The sequence below is a fragment of the Palaemon carinicauda genome, chromosome 1 (genome assembly GCF_036898095.1).
Source record: "Palaemon carinicauda isolate YSFRI2023 chromosome 1, ASM3689809v2, whole genome shotgun sequence".
NCBI lineage: Eukaryota > Metazoa > Arthropoda > Malacostraca > Decapoda > Palaemonidae > Palaemon > Palaemon carinicauda.
This window is the reverse complement of record NC_090725.1, coordinates 287,378,336-287,402,254: the sequence shown is the minus strand read 5'-3', so window position 1 is coordinate 287,402,254 and position 23,919 is coordinate 287,378,336. Positions and strand designations below refer to the sequence as shown.

Genomic DNA, 23,919 nt, shown 5'->3' with positions numbered 1-23,919 from the left:
CCTGACGAGGGATTCAGCCGAGTTTGACTGGTACTGCTAGGGTGCCACACCCCACCCTCCCCCGTTATCCATCACAGATGAAGTTTCATACGCTGAATCCCCTACTGCTTGTTACCTCCGTGGTCATCAAGGCGACCGGAGGAAGCAGCAGGGCCCACTGGAACGGCGTCATAATCACTCGCCATTCATTCCTATTTTTAGCATGCTCTCCTACATCTCTCACATCTATCCTCCTATCACCCGGAGCTTTCTTCACTCCATCCATCCACCCAAACCTTGTCTTTCCTCTTATTCTTCTCCCATCAACTCTTACATTCATCTCCTTCAGCAGACAGCCACTTTCCATTCTCTCAACATGTCCAAACCACCTCAACACATTCATATCCACTCTAGCTGCTAAATCATTTCTTACACCTGTTCTCACCCTCACTACTTAATTCCTAACCCTATCGAATCGAGATGTACCAGCCATACTCCTCAGACACTTCATCTCGGTCACATTCAATTTGTGTGTCTCTGACACTTTCATTCCCCACAACTGCGATCCATACATCACAGTTGGTACAATCATTTTATCATACAGAACTCTCTTTACATTCATGCTTAATCCTCTATTCGTTACCATGTAGCTTCAGAAATTTGATATATAAGTCTGATCCTTTCTTTATTATTTGTAATCAATTGCTGAGGCAGTGATATTTCCAGTCGACAATTTTTGTATTGCTATGCTTTTAAACTTGGAGAGTAGTAAGTGTAGCGCGCATAGTAGAGATTTCTTGGATGTACCTTGAAAAATCACTGAGAACCCATGTCAGGAATTAAGGGCTGCTCATAGGAGGCGATGGTGAATGAGGAGATGGAAGTACCTCGGCTGGGAATTGGTGAACATCAGACGGCGTTAGGTCAACGGCTGGAGCGAAGTCTGAAGCCAAAGGATCAGAGGCATGGGTAGAATCCTCGGCTTTATGATGGAGGGCAGAAGTAACTGGTATTATTGAAGTCTGTAATAAAAACGCGGTTAACATCCTCTGGTACTGGGTCATGGCTAAGATTCGATAACTAAGGACCAGGTATGGGAAGGTCTGTGCTTGAAAGCCAAGATCTTTGCATCTAGCTTTCCTTCGAAACTGAAGCAATCGAAGGACACCAAACATGTGTAACCTTTTTCTGTCGGCTATGGAACTTCTGGCATTGGAAGGATGACCACTCCCTACATATAACACACGTGTACTCCGATGTGCATTAATATCTTCGGCATGTTGGATCAATGTCAAGGTGGCTCATGAAACTCCCACAAGTGTGTCCCTCGATACCAGGACAAGTGTGCTTAATGCTCACTTGTTTCACTCACTTTCTGTAACAACAGAAAAAAGAAATTAAGATTAAACAAGTTAAGGAAAGTGGAGATCAGTAACTGACATCTGATAGCTTCTGCGGCCACAAGATGAGGGAATTATCAACTACGAGCAACATCATACCAGCTTACACAGTGTCAGGGACGGTAATGCAGCCATATCAGGCTGGCAAACACCCGCTTATTCTTCAACTAGCTGTATCTGGCTTCGCCCATAAGTAATGCAATTAAATGACTGGGATTTTATCCACTTGGAAAAAACACTAATTATTTTTTTAAAATTTTGGGTTTTTTGAGTGTGGAGACTTATGCTTGTATCCTGAAAGACCTACATTTTTTTTTATAATTCTATATCGCAGCCATCAGTCGTTCTTTAAAGTTCTTTGCCATCTTTTATTCCTTAAAGTGAAACAAGTTTGCTAATTAATCATTTTGATGAGAGGGATGTCCATTCACTTGATGTCTATTCTAGAAGAAACTTTCACATCACTGAGTATAAGGAGGTGCCATCCCTGGTGCTTGAGCTTAATTAAATATAAGTAATAATTTTTATAGATTCCAGACTTTTCCTCCAGCACTTTGAAAAGTCTTAATAAAAGGACAAATCAGTCAGAGGTGGGATCTGGATTGGTAGGCTACTTCAGTTTTATCAGAACCTTTGTATTGATTTGAGTCGTCCCCACTTCTTCTCTCCATAAAGACAAATTTGTCGTTATTTCCCCCCCCCCTCGTCTTTTTCAGTTCCTCTTACCTTTCATAGCTGTTCTAAACAACACAATAAATGATCTAAACCTGTATTCTTGAAGCTGAAGTAGGCATACCTAGGGACTACTTACCTAATCATCCTCTTCCTTCTGTAATTCTAATGTCAGGGTTTTCTGCTGGGTACAGATTATCTGATTTTCTTTAGTTTTGATGTACATAAAAGCTTAAATTTTAGATAAATAATATTTGTTTTAAATGTAATCTTTGGGATTTATTCTGTCGGGAATTCAACTGATTGGACTTTTGTGTGGGTTTAGTTCATAAAGGAATTCAGCCCTATCCCTTTCAAGGGAAGTAAATTCATGCAAGAAAGTGGGGTAAAGGTTGAAGTAAAATAAAAGCTTTATATTTATGAAACAAGGGATTTTTATTATGTTGATGAGATTTTCCTTAAAATTTCAGTCACTGACTCTTCATGTTGGCAAACAATACTACTTATTCTTTTTACCTCTGCTAACGAAGTTGGATAGGAGGTTATGTGTTCACCTTTGTTTGTCTGTGTGTGAACAACTTCCTGGCCACAATTTTACTCAAAGTAGTGAAACTTTCAGGGATTAATTGTTATGTTGAGACGTGGAGGTGGTTCAATTTTGAAGGTCTTAGGTCAGGTCAAAGTTGAGAAATAACCTGCTGTGGCAGAGGTTTGCACTCTGAGTGCCCCTCTAGTTCTTTATGTTTCAATAATGTTATATCTAATGATGACCCTTTATGACACCAAAGTCCTGATTGCCATAAACTGATGGATCCTAGTTACCAGTAGGGATCAAATACAGGTAGTTTGCTTTTTGGCAAGTTTACTGGAGTCAGAGGGGTTGTTTAATGGCTGAAGGAATTTTCCTGGTACATGTATTATTTTTCGTCTTGTATTCTGATTTGATATGCTTTTTGTAAAACACTGGACTAGAAATTTCTTGTTCAAGATGACATTATTTTTTATTTTGTATAATGTATTGTAGACATATACATTTAGTTAAAATAGACAATGTGTGATATCTTTTTATTGTCTTGCCATGTTAAGTATGTTGTTGGGTTTTTGCTTGAAACGGTATGATTTTAGTCGGTTCAGGTTTTTTGTCACTGCACCTGTAATGCTTAATGCAGTGAATGAATTGCTTACTGTTAACTAAAATGTTTCTTATTGAAATGTCTTATGGAACCTTGATATGTTGACCTTTTGAAAGATATCAGTTTGTTGTCATGGGTCAGGACAATAAGCTTCAAGTCTATAGTTCAGTAGTCTTAGAAAAATTAATGTTTTCATTCAAAGAAGTTGCACTTTTACATGACTTTAAATCATTATTTGTTATCCAGTTCTGCTATTGTAAATAAACTATGATGGATTCATACTATTTTGAGAACTATTGTATTGCAGAGAAGAAAATGAAGCTGAGCCCGGGAAGAGGTAACAGTGTTATTTTGAAATACCTGTAAATGATTTTACTGAATATGCATTCTCTGACGTTTTCAGTCCCATGTGTAGCTCATTCTGTGATATGTATCTTTATTAATTATTTACCAGTAGCATGCAGTTGGAATGTATGGAACACTTCATTTCCCAAGCATCTTTCAAAGACCCTGTTAATTTGGAATTTCAGTATTTCTAACTTCATCCTGTTCAAGTTACTGGTTTTCATATGAGTGCAGACCCTTTGTTTCACATAAACAGCTCTGTACCTTCATATTCTAGTTTAACCTGCCTTTCCAGGAGTTTGGAGGAGTTATTGTCTGACATTTTAACTCCTTTCCTCAGCAGCAGTATTGTAATGGAGTTTTGGGGCTATTATGGACCAGAATCAAATGCTTTTATTGAAAATAATTTATTCACTGTCTATGTGTATACATATAATCACATACATTTGATTATTGTAACCACAGTTTTACCTTCTTTAGTACTTTAATTTTACATCAATACTATTATAGATCAACTGTTGCACCCGATTTTACTGTCAAAATACACGTACAGCTTAAATTCTACCAAAATCAACAAAGATAATTAAATTAATGTTGCTGATCTCCAATCCAATGAACTTAATCACAAATAACACTAATACGATATACTAAAACAGTTATGAAATACCACCATAATATTGTTATTGTTATTGTTACTTTTAGAAATCCTTTTAATGTAAGGGTACTTATTAAACTGATTATTGTGACTCCTTATATAAAAAAAGTTGCATCACAATATCACCACACCAATAAAGGTCCATGCATCCATTAAAATCATTGCTTGTGTATCCTGCTCTGTGTACTGTAACACTCAACAGAATTGCTGAAAACTTCATTCATATGGCTACTATCTCAAGGGCCAATGAAAGTGTACATCTCACACTAATTTTCTTATATCCTGACACACAAGCATGTGAAACTTTCTGGGTGTTCGGGCAATATCAAATTGTCCAACTTTCTTACATCTTTTGAACCCTCAAGTCACTACCTAGTCCACATCAGTCAGCTCTGGTGTCTCAAAAGTGCCGTACAAATGTTATGTCTGTCAAATTTAAGATGACTCCATAATAAAAAATAAAAGCTATATATCTCTTGTTTATCAAGATGATAAATTGAGAGTTAAGATTAAAGTACTGTTGGAGAGAGGGAATTTTATATATGTGCAATATTTACTTTTGCCTATTTTAAATCCTTTAACAACGACTGATTAAGATCTCATATGCTCATTTTAAGCTGGTGTGTCAACGACAGCAGCTTCTTTGATTGATCTATCAACTACCTTAGTAGCAATAAGACATTAGTAAATAACTTGAAATGTCCAGAAAACGTATACTTTTGAGATCAGTTTTTTTAGTTGAGTTTTATCTCTGTCTCTTTAATGCGTGTCTTTAATGCCTAAGTAACTAGGCCTAAGTATTCTCAGTGTAATGAATCAATGAAATTAAATTAGGAAACGGTTTAACTGATTAGAGTATTAGTTAATCTGTAGATATTTGTGTAATGTAGTTGCTTAAAACTTTGGCCTTTTTTTCTAGTGAGGATGGCGGACATATGCTACCCAACGAAAGTGGTAATCGATTTTTCTCAGCTGTATTTGGTATGGTATCAAAGAAGAAGAAAGATCGTCCTCTTCGTAAGGAAGTTCTGGCAAAGATGAGGTGGAAAAATGCAATTATGAAGGTGTGTATTGCTGATTTAGTATTGTAATTTAAGGTTTCTTTTATTAGAAGAATACAGGATAATTGTTTTTTATTTTTTAGTTTATTTGCTGTTTTATTACTCACATAATTGAGTGTCGATATCTCAGCTTAGTAAGGTACCTATTGACTTAGGTTTTGTCATATTGCACTGCACTTGTCTCCTTAACAGAATACTCTTTTAAATAGTTTAAAGATCGCTAATGAATCACAGGGGCAAGGGACAGTGACAATCCCCAAGAGACTGATTTCATATACAGTGCATATGATTACTGACCAAGCCCCTTCTCTACCAAGTTAGGGCCAGGGAAGGTTAAGCAATGGCTGCTGATGACTGTGAAGAAACTCAATTCTCAAACTAAGAATTTATCTCTTGGTTTGTCTAGATATCCTCCATGGTATTAGTATTTTTGATAGTCAAGCTAAAATCCTAGTTAGAAAAGGAGTGATATGACCCCTAGAGCCTTAATAGGGAAAGTAGTCCATTATGGAAAAAGAAATAGAGAAGTGAATAAGCCAAATAGATAAATTTAGAATGAATTGAGGTAAATAATGAAGAACAACTTGCAAGCAAAACTGAAATAGTGTAAACTTTAAAATGATATTTATGTCAACTTGGTGAACAGAAAAGCATTTGCATGAAGTATAAAATTCTTTTAATGAAGCTAGTTTGAATTCATGTGCTGTTTATTCTAATGAAAAGTTAGAACAGGGAATTTTGTACAACACAAATACCAAAGAAATATTGTCTTCCCTGTTCTAAGTCCAATTTATCAACGTGCAAGGCACTGGCTTGGTATGTACAAGGGGATTCATCGAGCTTGGACACTATTAAACTCGACACAGTGTGTGTGTGTTAGTTTTATAAGGATTTTGGATGTCTCAAAGACTTAGTCCATCCGTGGAGACTCCATTTGCTCTTTAGTAGAGCGATTTACTTTAAGCATTTAGAAAGTTCTTATGATCTTGTCTAACTTAGTCTTAAACTCGTTTACCGTGTTGCTGTTTACTACATCCGCTGAAGTCTATTTCAAGTGTTTGCTATTTTGTATGTAAAGAAATTACCACACTGAGTGATGTTGTATTTTTTCAATTCCAGTTTGTATCCGTTACCTCTGGACTGATTTGTGCTAAGCGTGAATAGATTGTTGTTATCTACATTTGTTATTCCTTTAAGAATTTTGCATGCCTCTATTAACTGTCCCCTTAGTCAAGTTTTTAGATCAAACGTTCTGTCTTCCGTCTATATTCAAATTGCCTAAATGTTGGAACTAGTTTGGTGGCCCTAGCTTGTACTGCTTCCAGTCTATCTATATCCTTCTCTGGACTCCAGTCTTACTTGTAATGTGTACAGCTTTAGTACAGTGTCTTTATTTCTGTATTTGAATTGCCTCTTTATGTACCCTATTAGTTTTTGTGCTTTCTTTTCAACTTTTATGCTCTGTTTGGTGAACTTCAAATCCTTGCAGATAATAATACTGAGATCTTCCGCCTGGTCCACACTTTTTATTTCATTACCCAGCAGTGAGTAATCTGATTGAGGTTTACTACAACATATGTGCATTACTTTATATTTCCCACAGTTGAAAGGTATTTGCCATTTTCTGGACCATTCTCCTCGCTTCATTAGATCCTCTCTTAACACTTCTACGTCCTCTGAGTTCACAGCATTTATGCCCGTGTTAGTATTGTGGGCAAATTTGGCTATTCTACTGGATATTCCTAAATGTACGTTGTTAATGTAGATCAGAAATAGCAATGGGCCAAGGACGGATCCTTGAGGTACTCCTCTTGTAACAGTTGCCCACTCTGAAGCTTCTCCATTGATTACAACTCTCTGTTTTCCGTTTGTTAGCCAATCTTCGTTCCATTCAGCTGGGTTGTCAGTGATGCCTATTGCTCTTAATTTTAACCATTAATTTTTTATAGTGAACTTTGTCAAAAGCCTTTTGAAAATCTAGGTATATGATGTCTGTTGCCCTGCTTTTGTCATAAATGCTAAATGTATTGTGGACAAATTCCAAAAGATTTGTGACACAGGATTTCTTTGTCTAAAACCGTGTTGGCTGTCTATCAGAAGATTTTTTCTCTTTATGTTCTACTATTGAATCTATTATAATTGGTTAAACAGTTTTGCAAGGTACTGAAATTAGACACACAGGTCTGCAGTTGCTAGGTTCTTCTTATGATCCCTTCTTGTAGACTGGAGGAACATTGACCAGTTTCCATCCTTGCGATGCCTTTCTTTCGTTGGCTGTCTTTCGAAACATATTGTAAAAGTGTGGGGTTATTTCTTCTTCTAGTTCTATAATCTCTCTTGGATGAATATCTGGATCTAGTGAGAGAGGGAGAGAGAAAATCCAATGTTAGAAATGTTTTGATGTTTCCGAGAGCCTACGGTGATGTCTGATACGGATGTAAAGTAGATGGAAATGCAATCCCAAGAATTTACAGTCTTCTTGTAAACATAATTTGGAATTATCTTCTGTTTTAAGTAAAGTTACCCAGGATATTACTCCCATCTGGAATGAAGACAATTAGTTCACCTCATACAATGGGTTGCTCCACTCATACCACTCATAGTGTGTTTGGCCTTTACTACAAACATATGAGATAAAAAGCCTTGGTTCCAGATTCCAGTCTCCTAGTTCAATCTGTTTGTCTTTCTCATAACAGCAATTCAAGCATTGATGTGATAGATGGGGTTTTGATAAAACAATTTTATATTTTTGGGAATAAAAGTATTTCTTACAAAGCTGTTAAGCATATGTGAAGTTTTCTCCTTCCACAAATTATGTTGCCTTGCCTATAGTTTAAAACAAATGTTAAGAAAGTGATTTATGCATAGTACTAGTGTGTGTATGACAGTTGTCCTATGACTCTGTTTGTACCACATTTCTCTGATACATAAAAGACCTTGAAGTCAGCAAAATTTGTCTTGTTTTAACTTATTTTAACTTACCAGCCAAACTCAGTTGAGTCCCTTGTCAGGCTGCGAGGAACATAGAGAGGAGATGTCCCCTTTTTTGTTTCATTTGTTTGATGTCGGCTATCCCCCAAAATTGGGGGAAGTGCCTTGGTATATTATTATTATTATTATTATTATTATTACTTACTAAGCTACAACCCTAGTTGGAAAAGCAGTATGCTATAAGCCCAGGGGCTCCAACAGGGAAAATAGCTCAGTGCGGAAAGGAAAAAAGGAAAATAAAATATTTTAAGAAGAGTAACAACAATAAATATCTCCTATATAAACTATAAAAACTTTAACAAAACAAGAGGAAGAGAAATAAGATAGGAGAGTGTGCTCGAGTGTACCCTCAAGCAAGAGAACTCTAACCCAAGACAGTGAAAGGCCATGGTACAGAGGCTATGGCACTACCCAAGACTAGAGAACAGTGGTTTGATTTTGGAGTGTCCTTCTCCTAGAAGAGCTGCTTACCATAGCTAAAGAGTCTCTTCTACCCTTACCAAGAGGAAAGTGGCACTGAACAATTACAGTGCAGTAACCCCTTGGGTGATGAAGAATTGTTTGGTAATCTGTGTTGTCAGGTGTATGAGGACAGAGGAGAATATGTAAAGAATATGCCAGACTATTCAGTGTGTATGTAGGCAAAGGGAAAATGAACCGTAACCAGAGAGGAGGATCCAATGTAGTACTGTCTGGCCAGTCAAAAGACCCCATAACTCTCTAGCGGTAGTATGTATGTAGTATGTAGTATATATGTATGTATGTAGTATATATGTATGTATGTAACTTATTTTTATATAAATTGTACATTTTGTAATCTACAGTATTATGAATATTTAGGTAATTCATCATTGTTTTTTGTAGGCTCGCAACTTGGGTGATCCTTGGGAGAAATTCCATCTTGATACATACAAGACAGAAAGGGCCAAAAGACACCGCTATAATGCTAAACGTCAGCGTTGGGTTGTTGATGAAGTAGCTGTTAAAATGGAAGAGCAACCTTTCAACCATGGAGCTATGAGAGAGTGCTATCGCTTGTGAGTAATGACTTGATTTTGTTGTTAATGAGAGGGTTATAATAGTTATATGCTTCAATTTGTAAGTCATTTCAATTGTTGGAAGAAATGTAGGGATATACTTGTGAATCATGGTAAATTTCAGTAAAAGTAATACAGTACTGAAAAGTAAATTTGTTCACGTGTGTACGAAAGTCTAGGATTTTATATTGATAGAAAATTTAAAGAAATTTCTGTATCCTATACTGGACCAGGCTATTTTGTCATTTTGTGACAGGGGTTGAATGCTGCAGTGCCTTAGGTTGTATTTTGGAACTTCAGCTCTCTGAAGGACTCATGATATAGTTGGAAGTTATTGTAGGTAAAAATAGGGAGGAAAATAAGAATAGACTTAACAGTAAGTGTTACTCTACTCTCTTGTTTTTAAAGCAGACAAGGCCATGTTACTGAAATTCTCATTGTGGAAGCCCGTTTCTTTCTTAACTTTTCTGTACTGTACCTCATCGTACATTATAAAGTTTCTTCTAATTAGATACTTTTGAGCAATTTATCACATTGTCAGCTTTATGATACAATTTATTTATTCATTCTGCAATATTTCACTTTATGGAAATGTCAGAATTTCATAAAAATTATTCAGCAGCTACTGGTCACAGAAAACAGTTATGAAAATATCTGCAATTCATTTTCTAGATTACTGGTGGTTGATTTGCAACTAAGACTTGGTTTCAAGGTCTTTGTTTATTCATATACAGTATTACAGAAAGTTCTCTTTTGTTTTGTTCATAGATCATTCTGTACTTATATCTCTCTTCTTTAAACAGGAAAAAGCTGAGCAATTTCCAGAAGGATGACTGGGTTCGTGCTCACAACTATGTGGGAAAAAGATACATGGATGAGGACACCCCTCGTTCTACATACTTTGAGGATGTGAGATTGCAGGTCTGTACCTTTAGCGGGTCAAATCATGTCAGTATCATGAGTAAAAATGCTGTGTATATATTCATTGTTATGAATTTCCCCTGATATTCATAGTGCTTTTTTCCAGAAGCCTGATTTAATCGACACACACCTGTAAAATTTTTTAAATGAAAATATTTTCCCATTTCTTTTTGTTTCAACAAATACATGCCCTTAACAAAGGAATGGAGCCCTCTGGCGATAAGTGGTAGGGAGCCTAGGTTGTATCGTGAGTTCTTCTGGTGAAGTTGAACCCTGACAAAACTCAAAGTATGATTGAGAGTAGAGCACAGTTGCTCCTCAACATCCAGATATTTGCATTGATAATCTCTCTCTCTCTCTCTCTCTCTCTCTCTCTCTCTCTCTCTCTCTCTCTCTCTCTCTCTCTCTCTCTCTCTCTCATATATATTGTGTAAGCCTTTGGTAGCAGCAAATTGTGTGAGCCTTATCATTTTTATTGTGTGTGTAGGGATTATACGTTTCGCTCTGTAGGGGTAAAATCCGACCTACGTCAAAAATCGCCATATGTTGGGTCTCATGGAACCAGTTAACGATGTATGGAGGTGTATGACTGTAATTTTCTGTAGATATCTTTTTATTTTTGTATTAGCCTAGTTGTAAAAAGTTTTATCTTTGATATCAACTGACATAACTTGGCGTTATTTTACTTTACAGATGGATGCAAAGCTGTGGGGAGAAGAATTTAATAGACACAATCCACCAAAAAAGGTATTCATATAGGCTATATGAGTGGCAAGAATACAAACCCAATAGAATAAATTTTGTGTTCATAAGCTCCTTTTATCTGTTCAATAACATCCAAATTGATATGGGCTTAGCGTTTTTAAAAGCATCCGTTTCCTCTTTGACTAAATTTATTTCCTTTCAGGTGGATATCTTTCAGATGGCTGTATTAGAAATGATAGATAGAGAAGGAAGTCCCCTTTATCATCTGGAGCATTTCATCGAGGGAAACTATGTTAAATATAATTCAAACTCTGGTTTTGTCAAGTCGGATGCAATTCGAATGACACCTCAAGCCTTCTCTCACTTCACATTTGAGAGGTATTAAATTGCTTTTATTTTCTTTTAGTGTTAGTAAATTTTAGATATTTTATTGGTTCAGTTGTTTTCTAGCCTGTCAAGTTAGCGTAATATGATGTCTAAATAGTTTTTCATAAATTTAGAAGCAACATCTGTTATTTTGATCATTCAAAATGGTCAAGCTGTTTTCTTTTATAGCAATTCCAAATGATTCCCCTGTCTATGAGTCTCATAATAATCAAGTATGGAAATCCCATAGGATTGTCCTAAATCAATTAAAAGTACTACTTAGACTACGAGTGCTTGGATGAGGATCGAAACTGGTAGACGAGAATGACCATGAATGGGAGGTAAATCAGTTGTTTGCGGATGATACTGTACTGGTTGTAGACGCGGAAGAGAAGCTTGGCCGATTAGTGACAGAATTTGGAAGGGTGTGTGAGAGAAGGAAGTTGAGAGTTAATGTGGGTAAGAGTAAGGTTATGAGATGTACGAGAAGGGAAGGTGGTGCAAGGTTGAATGTCATGTTGAATGGAGAGTTACTTGAGGAGGTGGATCAGTTTTAAGTACTTGGGGTCTGTTGTTGCAGCAAATGGTGGAGTGGAAGTAGATGTACGTCAGAGAGTGAGGGAAGGATGCAAAGTGTTGGGGGCAGTTAAGGGAGTAGTAAAAAATAGAGGATTGGGCATGAATGTAAAGAGAGTTCTGTATGAGAAAGTGATTGTACCAACTGTGACGTATGGATCGGAGTTGTGGGGAATGAAAGTGACGGAGAGACAGAAATTGAAATGTCTAAGGAGTATGGCTGGTGTATCTCGGAGTAGATAGGGTTAGGAACGAAGTAGTGAGGGTGAGAACGGGTGTAAGAAATGAGTTAGCAGCTAGAGTGGATATGAATGTGATGAGGTGGTTTGGCCATGTTGAGAGAATGGAAAATGGCTGTCTGCTAAAGAAGGTGATGAATGCAAGAGTTGATGGGAGAAGTACAAGAGGAAGGCCAAGGTTTGGGTTGATGGATGGAGTGTAGGAAGCTCTGGGTGATAGGAGGATAGATGTGAGAGAGGCAAGAGAGCGTGCTAGAAATAGGAATGAATGGCGAGCGATTGTGACTCGGTTCCGGTAGGCTCTGCTGCTTCCTCTGGTGCCTTGGAAGACCGCAAAGGCAGCAGCAGTAGGGGATTCAGCATTATGAAGCTTCATCTGTGGTGGATAATGTGGGAGGGTGGGCTGCGGCACCCCTAGCATTATCAGCTGAACTCGGGCTGGGAGGAACGTAGAGAGGAGAGGTCCCCTTTTCTGTTTTATTTGTTTGATGTCGACGACCCCCCAAAATTGGGGGGAGTGCCATGGTATATGTATGTATGTATGTACTTATACTACGAGAATGTTAATGAAAATAAGTCATTTTGAGTGGTAGCCTTAAAACAAATGTCTAGATAAGATAGAGTACACAGTGGAAGTACAGTACGTAATTTTACATTTGCAGTACTGTAATGTATTTACTTTACCCATCTGTAATCCCCAGGTCTGGCCACTCAATGATTGTTGTAGACATTCAAGGAGTTGGGGATCTTTATACAGATCCACAAATACATACCAGTAGAGGTTAGTATCTTATTGTAGTAGTGCTATACATATCCTTGATGGGTTTAAGAAAATAATATTTAACTTTACCTTTTCAAGAGGCATTTCAGCTTTTGATGCACCGTTCAGTGCATCAGCATCTGAAAAGCCTCAAATTGTTTCTGTAATACAGTACTCTTGAATATCTTGTTTGTTTTTTATTTTGATTATAGGCGACGACTATGGCGACGGTAATCTTGGAACGCGAGGTATGGCATTATTCCTTCACTCTCATCGGTGCAATTCCATTTGCCAAAGCCTGTGTCTAACACCTTTTGATTTAGCTCCCAGTGAACTTGAAGCATCGAAAAAAGTTGCCGACTTGTTGGTAAGATGTCACTTTTTTTTTTTTTTTTGCAAACGATTCATAATCAGACTTTGGGTTCAATTTCGTTACTCATATTTTTGGTCACAAAAACTTGCTGTTGACAATTTGTTTAATACAATAGATTTCTTAATTTTTTAGGTAATTCATTCTAGTTATACACTTAGATTTTGGTTAGTGTTAAAAAAAATTATTCATGGCTTCGTGGGGTCCCAGTCTCAACATTGTCAAGGTGGGGTTAAGTATCATGTTCTGGGACTCACAGTTTATGGTCTGCAAATTTTCATACCCCAAAGAAATATTGCAATGTCATATGTGTTTTGTGGATATCTATTATTTACTGTTTACTTTCTTTAATGAGTATTAGGAGTATCAAACTAAAATGAAGATATCAAGAAAAAGACAACCTATGACTGTTAGTCATTGGTTGTCTTTTTTTTATTCCAATCATATGAAAGTTTTAAAGATTTAAGGATGATAATTGTTATCATCATCATTTTAGCATTATTTTTTATTAGTTTTGTGACCCTTTTTATCACATATATAATCTGTGATAGGTCTCACCTTGAGAGATTATTTTAAATAAATGGTTAGAATTAGAATACGACGAGGTGAAGAGAGTAGACAGCAAAGTAGGAAGGGACCCAAAGGATACATGGAGTGTAAAATGCAGAAAGAAACACTACTATGCAGTTATAAGGAGTGCTACCGAGACCTGTTTTTAGAAAACTAATAATTTCTTTTGATATTTTAGTGTTGGGTGTTCTTTTGATTTTCAGTATGAAATTTACAGCGGTTTCTTCCAAAAACATTATAGTCATCCAATTAATTCAGACTTTGCACTGAATTCAATATTAAAGCTATCATCTTATTACATAGCACAATTTGTGGAATAATAAATCTGGCAATAAGAAATACAAAATTTCAACTTAATCTCAGAAAAAAACCCTTTAAAAATTTAGCTAATGGTTTGAAGTGCAAGTTATAATTTTAAATATTTAACTTAGCCGGTGAATATATAATAGCTGCTACTCAGCGGCTCGACAAAAAACACACTCAAAAAACTCGCGAGCGATCGCTATGAAGGTTGCGGGTGTGCCCACCAGCGCCAACTATCAGCCAGATACCACTCTTGCATGTAAACAAACCCTTCAATTCTTCTCTGTCGACCTTGACGACAAGACGTATCATTACTCGCTGTAGAACCTGGAGTTTTCTCAACATATTTGGTGAAGTACTTCATTTTGGTTTGAGCTTTCGCAGTGCAGGTGTTTTATCTTCAACTTAAATCTTGAACTCGTTTTTGGATAGATTTAATTTTTGATGACTTTGGATTGTTTTTTGGTCTTTCTTTGACTTTTAAATGGCCGACCCTTCCCTTAGTACGGAAGTATGTTTTAGGCTTTTAGCAATTATCTTATCACGTTATAAATTAATTATAGATTTTCCTCTATATATTTTATATCTCAACCGCCTTTATTAGGCCTCTTCGATTAGCTTTCCATTTATAATAAACATCAAGATAAATTTTAATGATTTGTTTATATGCGACCTTTCCTGAGAGTAGGCGGTCCTAACTTGGAAACCGAAGTTAAACAACGTTGAGCCCTTTCAATCGTAAATAACTTTTACAGAGCTAATGATTTAAAACTTATTAAATGAATATTTTTTAGTAGATATTTTATGAAAGATTTTCTTTGAATAGTCTTCGTACTGTTTCAAAGATGAACTAACGTTTAGTTTATTTATGCTACGCAGTTTGCGCTCTATCGTTACGATAGAGAGAGAGAGTATCACGGTTTCACTTTGCAGAAAGAGTAAATCGATTCTGACGTTTTGTTCATTCTTCTTTCAAAGCTTAAATGTTTTAAATTCTATTTTAAAGGAACTTTTTAATTGAAAAACCTTTCAGTTTTTTCCTTTGGTCAAATAACCTGTTTATTGACGAAACGTAAGTGGGCTCTTCTCTTCGGTGCGAAATCAAGAGAGAGAGAGATAGAGACGGAGAGAGAGAGAGGAGAGAGAACGTTCCGATCTTTATTCTCGTCCCAAGCGAGTAACGTTGTTCTCGAGTTACTCTCGTCCCAAGGCACTGTACGGTGAGAGATTGAAAACGTAGTTTTGAATGAACTAGTGTTTAGTCTCTTTCCCAGCCACTGATTTTTTTTATCTTAAAATATGTTTACTGTTTTTTGCTTGTATTAATGTGCTTACATTATACGACTGATTTCGCAATTATAACCTTTTGATGAGGGTAGAATTGCGTGCTTCAGGTAGAAATCAGTTTTATTCATACCTAATGTGAATTGTTAAAAAATTCGATTTCAGTGAAATAAGTGCAAAACAGAAAATCGTAGTGATAAAGTGATATTGTGCAAAGTGTTATCAGTGTTGCGACCGAGGGTTTGTCTGTTCGTGCCTGTCGTTCGCCTAGTCCGGGACCTCTTGCAAGCTCCCAAGACCAGGGGAGAAGTAATGTCGTACGACTTATGGGTTCGAGAGGCCTTGATCAGCGAACAGACGTTCCCTCTATGGTATCAGGCGTATCTCACCAAGATCACCCCTACCATAAGGCGAGAGAGACGATTTTCTCCTCGTCATTCGAAGGCTTTTCGCATAAGAAACCGTGGAACAAGGTTTCGAGGCCCTTTAAGCGAAAGTCAGTCCTTTCAGGACAGGTCCAGCGTCCAGGTTTTAACTATTAGGACAGCTCTGACCCTATGCAGTCATCGGAAGACTGCTCGCCGCCTAAACAAAAGCGTAACACAGGCTCCGAGAGTCTTTTTGTAGGCAAGGTTTTGCAGTCACTGACGTTACCCTCGTCTCTTACCGCAACCATTCCCGTTGATCCTAAATGGGTTGTACGGCAAGACGTGCAGAATAAGCTTGCCTCTCTTATGGAAGATTATTCTGCCGATAAGGTTCACGTTGATCCTAGCCGTTTATCTCATCGAGATCCTGGCCTTCAGCCGCCCAAACGAACCTTTGTGCGTCCTGTTGACGTTGGCGTAGCTAAGTCACGTCAGTCACGATATGTAGAGCCTCACTCGATGCGGTCACGTGTTGATTTTCAGCCGCATTTGGACGTTAGGCCGCTTCCTAATGCTCCTGTTGACGTTCAGGACGTTCGCCAACCAGCGGAGTTGACTTGTTTTGACGCTGAGCGTCAATTACCGCAGTCTAGAGTTGTTTTGACTGCTCAGACTAGGCCGTCAAAACAGTCTCGAGTGGACGCCGAGCGTCCTCCCGCACCTGTTGTTGTTGACAGTTCACAGACTGTTAAGCAGTTACATGACGTTGCGTCCTGGTCCGCTACTAATGCACCAGTGCGTGTGGACTCTGCTTGTAAAGCATTGCCACCACGGTAGGTCTCTCCCTTGCTTGAGACTCGACTATTGTCGGACAAGGTTCCTTCAGATGAGGAAGTTGCTGTTCCCCCTCCTACTGATATTCCCTTGAGGACTCTGTCAGACGGAGAGGAGCCTAAAGCTGCTTAGCCCTCTATGGACTTAAAATAAATCATGCTGATTTTTAAGGATCTTTGTCCGGATCTTTTTGTAACTGCTGCTCCTCGTTCGCCTAAACGTCAGAGCTTACACTAGGCCTAGCTACTTCGAAGCCGTTGTTTTATAAGCTAGTGCTCTCTCGCTCTTCTAAGAGAGCTTTACGTTTGCTAGGCGACTGGTTTATCACCAGGAGGAGTTTGGGGGATACAGCCTTTGCTTTCCCTACTTTTAAGCTGGCTTATAGAGCGAGAGTCTGATATGACACGAGAGAAGTTCTCGGCTTGGGAGTTCCTGCCTCTGCCCAGATAGACTTCTCAAACCTCAGACTCTCCCTGGCGCCTGGCCATGAGACGCTCCAAGATTTTATGGTCGACTTCAGAGCTACTTTCGAGCGTTTGAAGTTTTGCTGTACAATTATGTCATGCATAAACAAGGCTTTCAGGGATGGCTCCAATGATCTGACAGCCACATTCTCTGCAGGAACAAGTCCCTCAGGGATGGCTCCAATGATCTGGCAGCCATGTTCACTGCAGGAGTACGTAAGAGGCAAGTGCGCTCAATGTGTTCATTGTCAAGACAAACTTCACGATGAAGTCTACCAGGCTGTCTTGACAGCATTTATGGAAGGCGACTGGATGGTCTCTCTCGACCTTCAGGAGGCATACTTCCACATTCCTATACACCCGGATTCCCAACCGTTTCTGAGGTTTGTTTACAGGAATGTGGGGTACCAGTTTCGAGCCCTGTGCTTTGGCCTCAGTCCTGCTCCTCTCGTGTTTACGAGGCTCATGAGGAATGTGGCAAAATCCCTCCATCTATCGGGGATCCGAGCCTCCCTGTACTTGGACGACTGGCTTCTCAGAGCATCGTCCAGTCTTCGCTGTCTGCAGGATCTACATTGGACGTTGAGTCTGGCCAGGGAGTTGGGACTTTTGGTCAACCTAAAAGTCCCAACTGATCCCATCCCAGATTATTCTATATTTGGGGATGGAGATTCGCAGTCCAGTTTTTTCGGGCTCTTCCGTCTGCCACCGAATAGAACAAGCCCTGCTCGAAGTCCAACTAATGCTGAAAAGAAAACGTTTGTTCAGTCAGGAGTTGGAACAGTCTCGTAAGGACTCTCTCATCCCTGGAGCAGTTTGTCTCACTAGGGAGACTACACCTTCTGCCTCTCCGGTTCCATCTAGCCTCTCACTGGAACTAGGACAAGACGTTAGAGACGGTATCATTCCCAGTCTCCGAACCAGTAAAGGCATGCCTGAAATGGTGGGACAGCAATATCAGTCTGAGAGAGGGACTATCCCTAGCAGTCAAGAACCCAAACCACGTGTTGTTCTCAGACGCGTCGGATTTGGGTTGGGGTGCGACCCTGGACGGTCGGGAATGCTCGGGTCTGTGGACCTCAAGTCAGAAGAGCATGTACATCAACAGCAAGGAGCTATTAGCAGTCCACTTGGCCTTGATGATATTCGAAAGCTTCTTCGAAACTAAGTGGTAGAGGTCAACTCAGACAACACCACAACTTTGGCGTACATCTCCAAGCAAGGAGGCACAAACTCCTTCACGCTGCTCGAGATCGCAAGGGACCTTCTCTTATGGTCAAGAAATCGAGGCATCTCCCTGTTGACGAGATTCATCCAGGGGGACTTGAACGTCTTGGCAGACTGTCTCAGTCGGAGGGGTGAGGTGATACCCACGGAATGGACCCTCCACAAGGACGTGGGCAAGAGTCTTTGGGCTACTTGGGGTCAACCCACCATAGACCTCTTTGCCTCCTCGTTGACCAAAAGGTTACCAATCTATTGCTCTCCAGTCCTAGATACAGAAGCAATCCACATAGACGCGTTTCTACTGGATTGGTCTCTTCTGGACTTATATGCATTCCCACCATTCAAGATAGTCAACAAGGTACTGCAGAAGTTCGCCTCTCACGAAGGGACAAGGTTGACGTTGGTTGCTACCCTCTGGCCCGCGAAAGAGTGGTTCACCGAGGTACTTCAATGGCTGGTAGACTTTCCAAGAAGTCTTCCTCTAAGAGTAGATCTCTTACGTCAGCCCCACGTAAAGAATGTCCATCAAAGCCTCCCCGCTCTTCGTCTGACTTCCTTCAGACTATCGAAAGACTCTCAAGAGCTCGAGGCTTTTCGAAGGAGGCAGCCAGTGCGATTGCAAGAGCGAGGAGAGCTTCTACCATTAGAGTATACCAGTCGAAGTGGGAAGTCTTTTGAGACTGGTGCAAGTCAGCATCTGTGTCCTCGTCCAGTACCTCTGTAGCCCAAATCGCAGATTTTCTTTTACATCTGAGAAAGGTTCGCTCCCTTTCAGCTCCCACGATTAAGGGCTACAGGAACATGTTGGCTTCGGTCTTTCGACATAGAGGCTTAGATCTTTCCAACAATAAAGATCTCCAAGATCTCCTTAAGTCTTTCGAGACCTCTAAGGAACGTCGTTTGGCAAATCCTGGATGGAACTTAGACGTGGTCATAAGGTTCCTCATGTCAGACAGGTTTGAGCCATTACATTCAGCCTCCCTGAAGGATCTCACCCTCAAGACACTTTTCCTAGTGTGCTTGGCTTCGGCTAAAAGGGTCAGTGAACTTCATGCCTTCAGTAAGAACATCGTTTTTTTCTACAGAAAAAGCCACTTGTTCACTTCAACTTGGTTTCCTGGCCAAAAATGAACTGCCTTCTCGTCCTTGGCCTAAATCTTTCGATATTCCTTGCTTATCAGAGATCATAGGCAACGAACTGGAAAGAGTATTATGTCCTGTTAGAGCTCTCAAGTTCTATTTAGCTCGTACTAAGTCATTACGAGGTAAATCTGAGGCATTATGGTGCTCAGTTAAGAAACCATCATTGCCTATGTCAAAGAATGCTTTGTCATATTTTATCAGATTTTTTAATACGAGAAGCTCATTCTCACTTGAATGAGAAAGACCGATGTTTGCTTAAGGTTAAGACACACGAAGTTAGAGCTATAGCAACCTCCGTGGCCTTCAAGCAAAATAAATCTCTGCAAAGTATTATGGACGCGACTTTTTGGAGAAGCAAGTCAGTGTTCGCGTCTTTTTATTTAAAAGATGTCCAGACTCTTTACGAGGACTGCTACACACTGGGTCCATTCGTTGCAGCGAGTGCAGTAGTTGGGTGAGGGTTCTACCACTACATTACCCTAATTCCAATATCCTTTTTAATCTGTCTCTTGAAATGTTTTTTAATATTGTTTTTTGGGCTGTACGGAAGGCTAAGAAGCCTTTCGCATCCTTGTTGATTTGGCGGGTGGTCAAAGTCATTTCTTGAGAGCGCCCAGATTAGGGGTTTGATGAGGTCCTGTTAGTATGGGTTGCAACCCTTTATACTTCAGCTCCTGGGAGTCTTTCAGCATCCTAAGAGGATCGCTGGGCTTCGTGAGGAAGACAGACTTACAAGGCAGAGTAATCGTCTAAGTCAACTTCCTTACCAGGTAGCCTACCTATATATTTTGGTTTTGTTATATTGATAACTGTCAAAAACTCTTAGCTTATACGCTGTAAACTTAATTAACTCTGGTCTCTACCCACCGCCTTGGGTGTGAATCAGCTATTATATATTCACCGGCTAAGTTAAATATTTAAAAATTATATTTTAATTTTAAAATAAATTTTTGAGTATACTTACCCGGGGAATATATAAATTAAAGGCCCTCCCTTCCTCCCCAATAGAGACGCAGCGGGACGAGAAGAATTGAAGGGTTTGTTTACATGCAAGAGTGGTATCTGGCCGATAGTTGGCGCTGGTGGGCACACCCGCAACCTTCATAGCGATCGCTCGCGAGTTTTTTGAGTGTGTGTTCTGTCGAGCCGCTGAGTAGCAGCTATTATATATTCACCGGGTAAGTATATTCAAAAATTTATTTTATAATTAAAATATCATTTTTCTAAGTAATATCTTGATATATTTATTATGAGTAAACCCTAATTAGCTGCCATCCCTATGAGTTTATAATGTGAACTCAGTGACCTGGGTATCTTAATTGGTAACAACGATATTGATAAATGTTCTCCAAGAATTGACTAAGTAGAAGTTGAATTCTTGTTACCTTGCATTACGAATATTTATGGTTAAAGAGGATAAAGTAAACAATAAAGCACTGATTTATGAGAAACTTTTTATCCACAAAGGTATTAGTATTTCTTTTACCTTACAGCCTTTTGCCTTTTTATTTTCAGGCGTCTGCAAAGACTATTGTCCGAGGAACTGAAGAAATGGTTGTGACTCCTATTGGAGATGAAACAAAAAGTATTCAAGAATATCTGCGAACACGCTCCCTCTCCTCTGGCTACGCATCTGGAGATGATAAGCCAAGGATAAAGCTGACATCTATTAGCTCCGTAGAGTCTTACGTAAGGAAACGATACTTTTTTAAATTATTTTTTCAATATATTTCTACTATTATGCATCTTTATATGAAGTACAAGCCTATGTTTTACAAGTATTTTTCTTTATCAGTCAGAGTGAGCACACTCCTATATTGATGGCTTATGATTCGAAGGTAAGTATAGACTTAAGAATTAATTAATATATTTTTAAATATTTAACTTAGCCGTTGAATATATAGCTGCAACTCTGTTGCTCGACAGACAAAAAACTGTACAAAAAACTCGCCAGCGATCGCTATACAGGTTGCGGGTGTGCCCATCAGCACCAACTGTCGGCCAGATACCATACTCCATGTAAACAAAGACTCAATTTCTTCTCTGTCGACGTGTCGACAAGACGTACTTTTACTCTCTGTAGAACCTGGAGTTTTCTCAACATATTTGGTGAAGTACTTCATTTTGGTTTGAGCTTTCGCAGTGCAGGTGTTTTATCTACATCTTAAATCTTGAACTCGTTTTGGATAGATTTAATTTTTGGTGACAAAGAGAGTATGGACTTTCTTTGACTTTTAAATGGCCAACCCTTCCCTTAGACGGAAGTGTGTTTAGGCTTTTATCACGTTATAAATTAATTATAGATTTTCCTCTATATATTTTATATCTCACCGCCTTTATTAGGCCTCTTCGATTAACTTTCCATTTATAATAAACATAAAAAAAAAAAAAAAATAATTTAATGTTTTGTTTATATGCGACCTTTCCTGAGAGTAGGCGGTCCTAACTTGGAAACCGAAGTTAATCAACGTTGAGCCCTTTCAATCGTAAATAGCTTTTATAGAGCTAATGATTTAAAACTTTTTAAATGAAATATTTTATGAAAGAATTTCTTTGAATAGTCTTCGTACTGTTTTCAAAGATGAACTAACGTTTAGTTTATTTATGCTACGCAGTTTGCGCTCTATCATTACGATAGAGAGAGAGTGTATCACGGTTTCACTTTGCAGAAAGAGTAAATCGATTCTGACGTTTTGTTCATTCTTCTTTCAAAGCTTAAATGTTTTAAATTCTATTTTAAAGGAACTTTTTACAGTTTTTTCCTTTGGTCAAATAACATGTTTTTTTGACGAAACGTAATTGGGCTCTTCTCTTAGGTGCGAAATCAAGAGAGAAAGAGAGAGAGAGATAGAGACGGAGGGAGAGAGAGGAGAGAAAACGTTCCGTTCAAGCGGGTAACGTTGTTCTCGAGTTACTCTCGTCCCTAGTCTCTGTACGGGGAGTAAGGATAAAACGTTTTTAGTTTTATTCTCGTCCCCAGGCAATGTACGGTGAGAGATTGAAAACGTAGTTTTGAATGAACTAGTGTTTATTCTCTTCCCCAACCACTGAATTTTTTTATCTTAAAAGATGTTTACTGTACTGTTTTTTTTTTTTTTTTGCTGGTATTAATGTGCTTGCATTATACGACTGATTTCGCATTTACTACCTTTTGATGAGGGTAGAATTGCGTGCTTCAGGTAGAAATCAGTAAAAGTTTCGATTTCAGTGAAATAAGTGCAAAACAGAAAATCGTAGTGATAAAGTGATATTGCGCAAAGTGTTACAGTGTTGCGTCCGAGGGTTCGTCTGTTCGTGCCTGTCGTTCACCTAGTCCGGGACCTCTTGCAAGCTCCCAAGCCCAGGGGAGAAGTAATGTCGTACGACTTATGGGTTCGAGAGGCCTTGATCAGCGAACAGACGTTTCCCTCTATGGTATCGGGTGTATCTTACCAAGATCTCCCCTACCATAAGGTGAGAGAGACAATTTTCTCCTCGTCATCCGAAGGCTTTTCGCATAAGAAACCTGTCACAAGGTTTCGAGGCCCTTAAGCGAAAGTCAGTCCTTTCAGGACAGGTCCAGCGTCCTGGTTGCAGCCATTAGGACAGCTCTGACCCTATGCAGTCATCGGAAAACTGCTCGCCGCCTAACAAAAGCGTAACACAGACTCCGAGAGTCTTTTTTGTTGGCAAAGTGTTGCGGTCACAGACGTTACCCTCGTCTCTTACCGCAACCATTTCCGTTGATCCTTAATGGGTTGTACGGCAAGACATGCAGAATATGCTTGCCTCCCTTATGGAAGACTATTCTGCCGATTAGTCCGTTGAGCCTAGCTGTTTATCTCATCGATATCTTGGCTTTCAGCCAACCTAACGTTCCTTTGTGCATCCTGTTGACGTTGGCGTAGCTAAGTCACGTCAATCAGGTTGTTTAGAACCACACTCGATGCGGTCTCGTGTGGATTTTCAGCCACATTTGGACGTTAGGCCACTTGCTGATGCTCCTGTTGACGTTCAGGACGTTCGCTAACAATCGGAGTTGACTTGTTTTGACGCTGTGCGTCAACCTCCGCAATCTAGAGTTGTTTTGACTGCTCAGTCTAGGCAGTCAAAGCAGTCTCGAGTGGACGCTGTGCGTCCTCACGCACCTGTTGTTGTTGACAGTTCAGTTGTTGACAGTTCACAGACTGTCAAGCAGTTACATGACGTTGCGTCCTGGTCCGCTACTAATGCACCAGTGTGTGTGGACTCTGCTTGTAAAGCATTGCCACCACGGTAGGTCTCTCCCTTGCTTGAGACTCGGCTATTATCGGACAAGGTTCCTTTAGATGAGGAAGTTGCTGTTCCCCCTCCTACTGATATTCCCTTGAGGACTCTGTCAGACGGAGAGGAGCCTAAAGCTGCTTAGCCCTCTATGGACTTTAATTAAATCATGCTGATTTTTAAGGATCTTTGTCCGGATCTTTTTGTAACTGCTGCTCCTCGTTCGCCTAAACGTCAGAGCTTACACTAGGCCTAGCTACTTCGAAGCCGTTGT

General features: G+C 39.3%; 1 protein-coding gene across 3 annotated transcripts in view; it reads left to right on the top strand.

Annotated features, from left to right (window-relative positions):
- LOC137657468 (eukaryotic elongation factor 2 kinase-like) overlaps positions 1–23,919 on the top strand; it is a 68,164-nt gene that overhangs the window by 14,874 nt on the left and 29,371 nt on the right. For all 3 annotated transcript variants that reach the window (XM_068391818.1, XM_068391825.1, XM_068391810.1), the window contains exons 3-10: positions 5,104–5,248; positions 9,101–9,273; positions 10,077–10,194; positions 10,888–10,941; positions 11,102–11,277; positions 12,782–12,861; positions 13,053–13,207; positions 20,919–21,092. In XM_068391818.1, the coding sequence (XP_068247919.1) occupies positions 5,104–5,248; positions 9,101–9,273; positions 10,077–10,194; positions 10,888–10,941; positions 11,102–11,277; positions 12,782–12,861; positions 13,053–13,207; positions 20,919–21,092 (1,075 nt within the window). The remainder of the gene's footprint in view (positions 1–5,103; positions 5,249–9,100; positions 9,274–10,076; positions 10,195–10,887; positions 10,942–11,101; positions 11,278–12,781; positions 12,862–13,052; positions 13,208–20,918; positions 21,093–23,919) is intronic.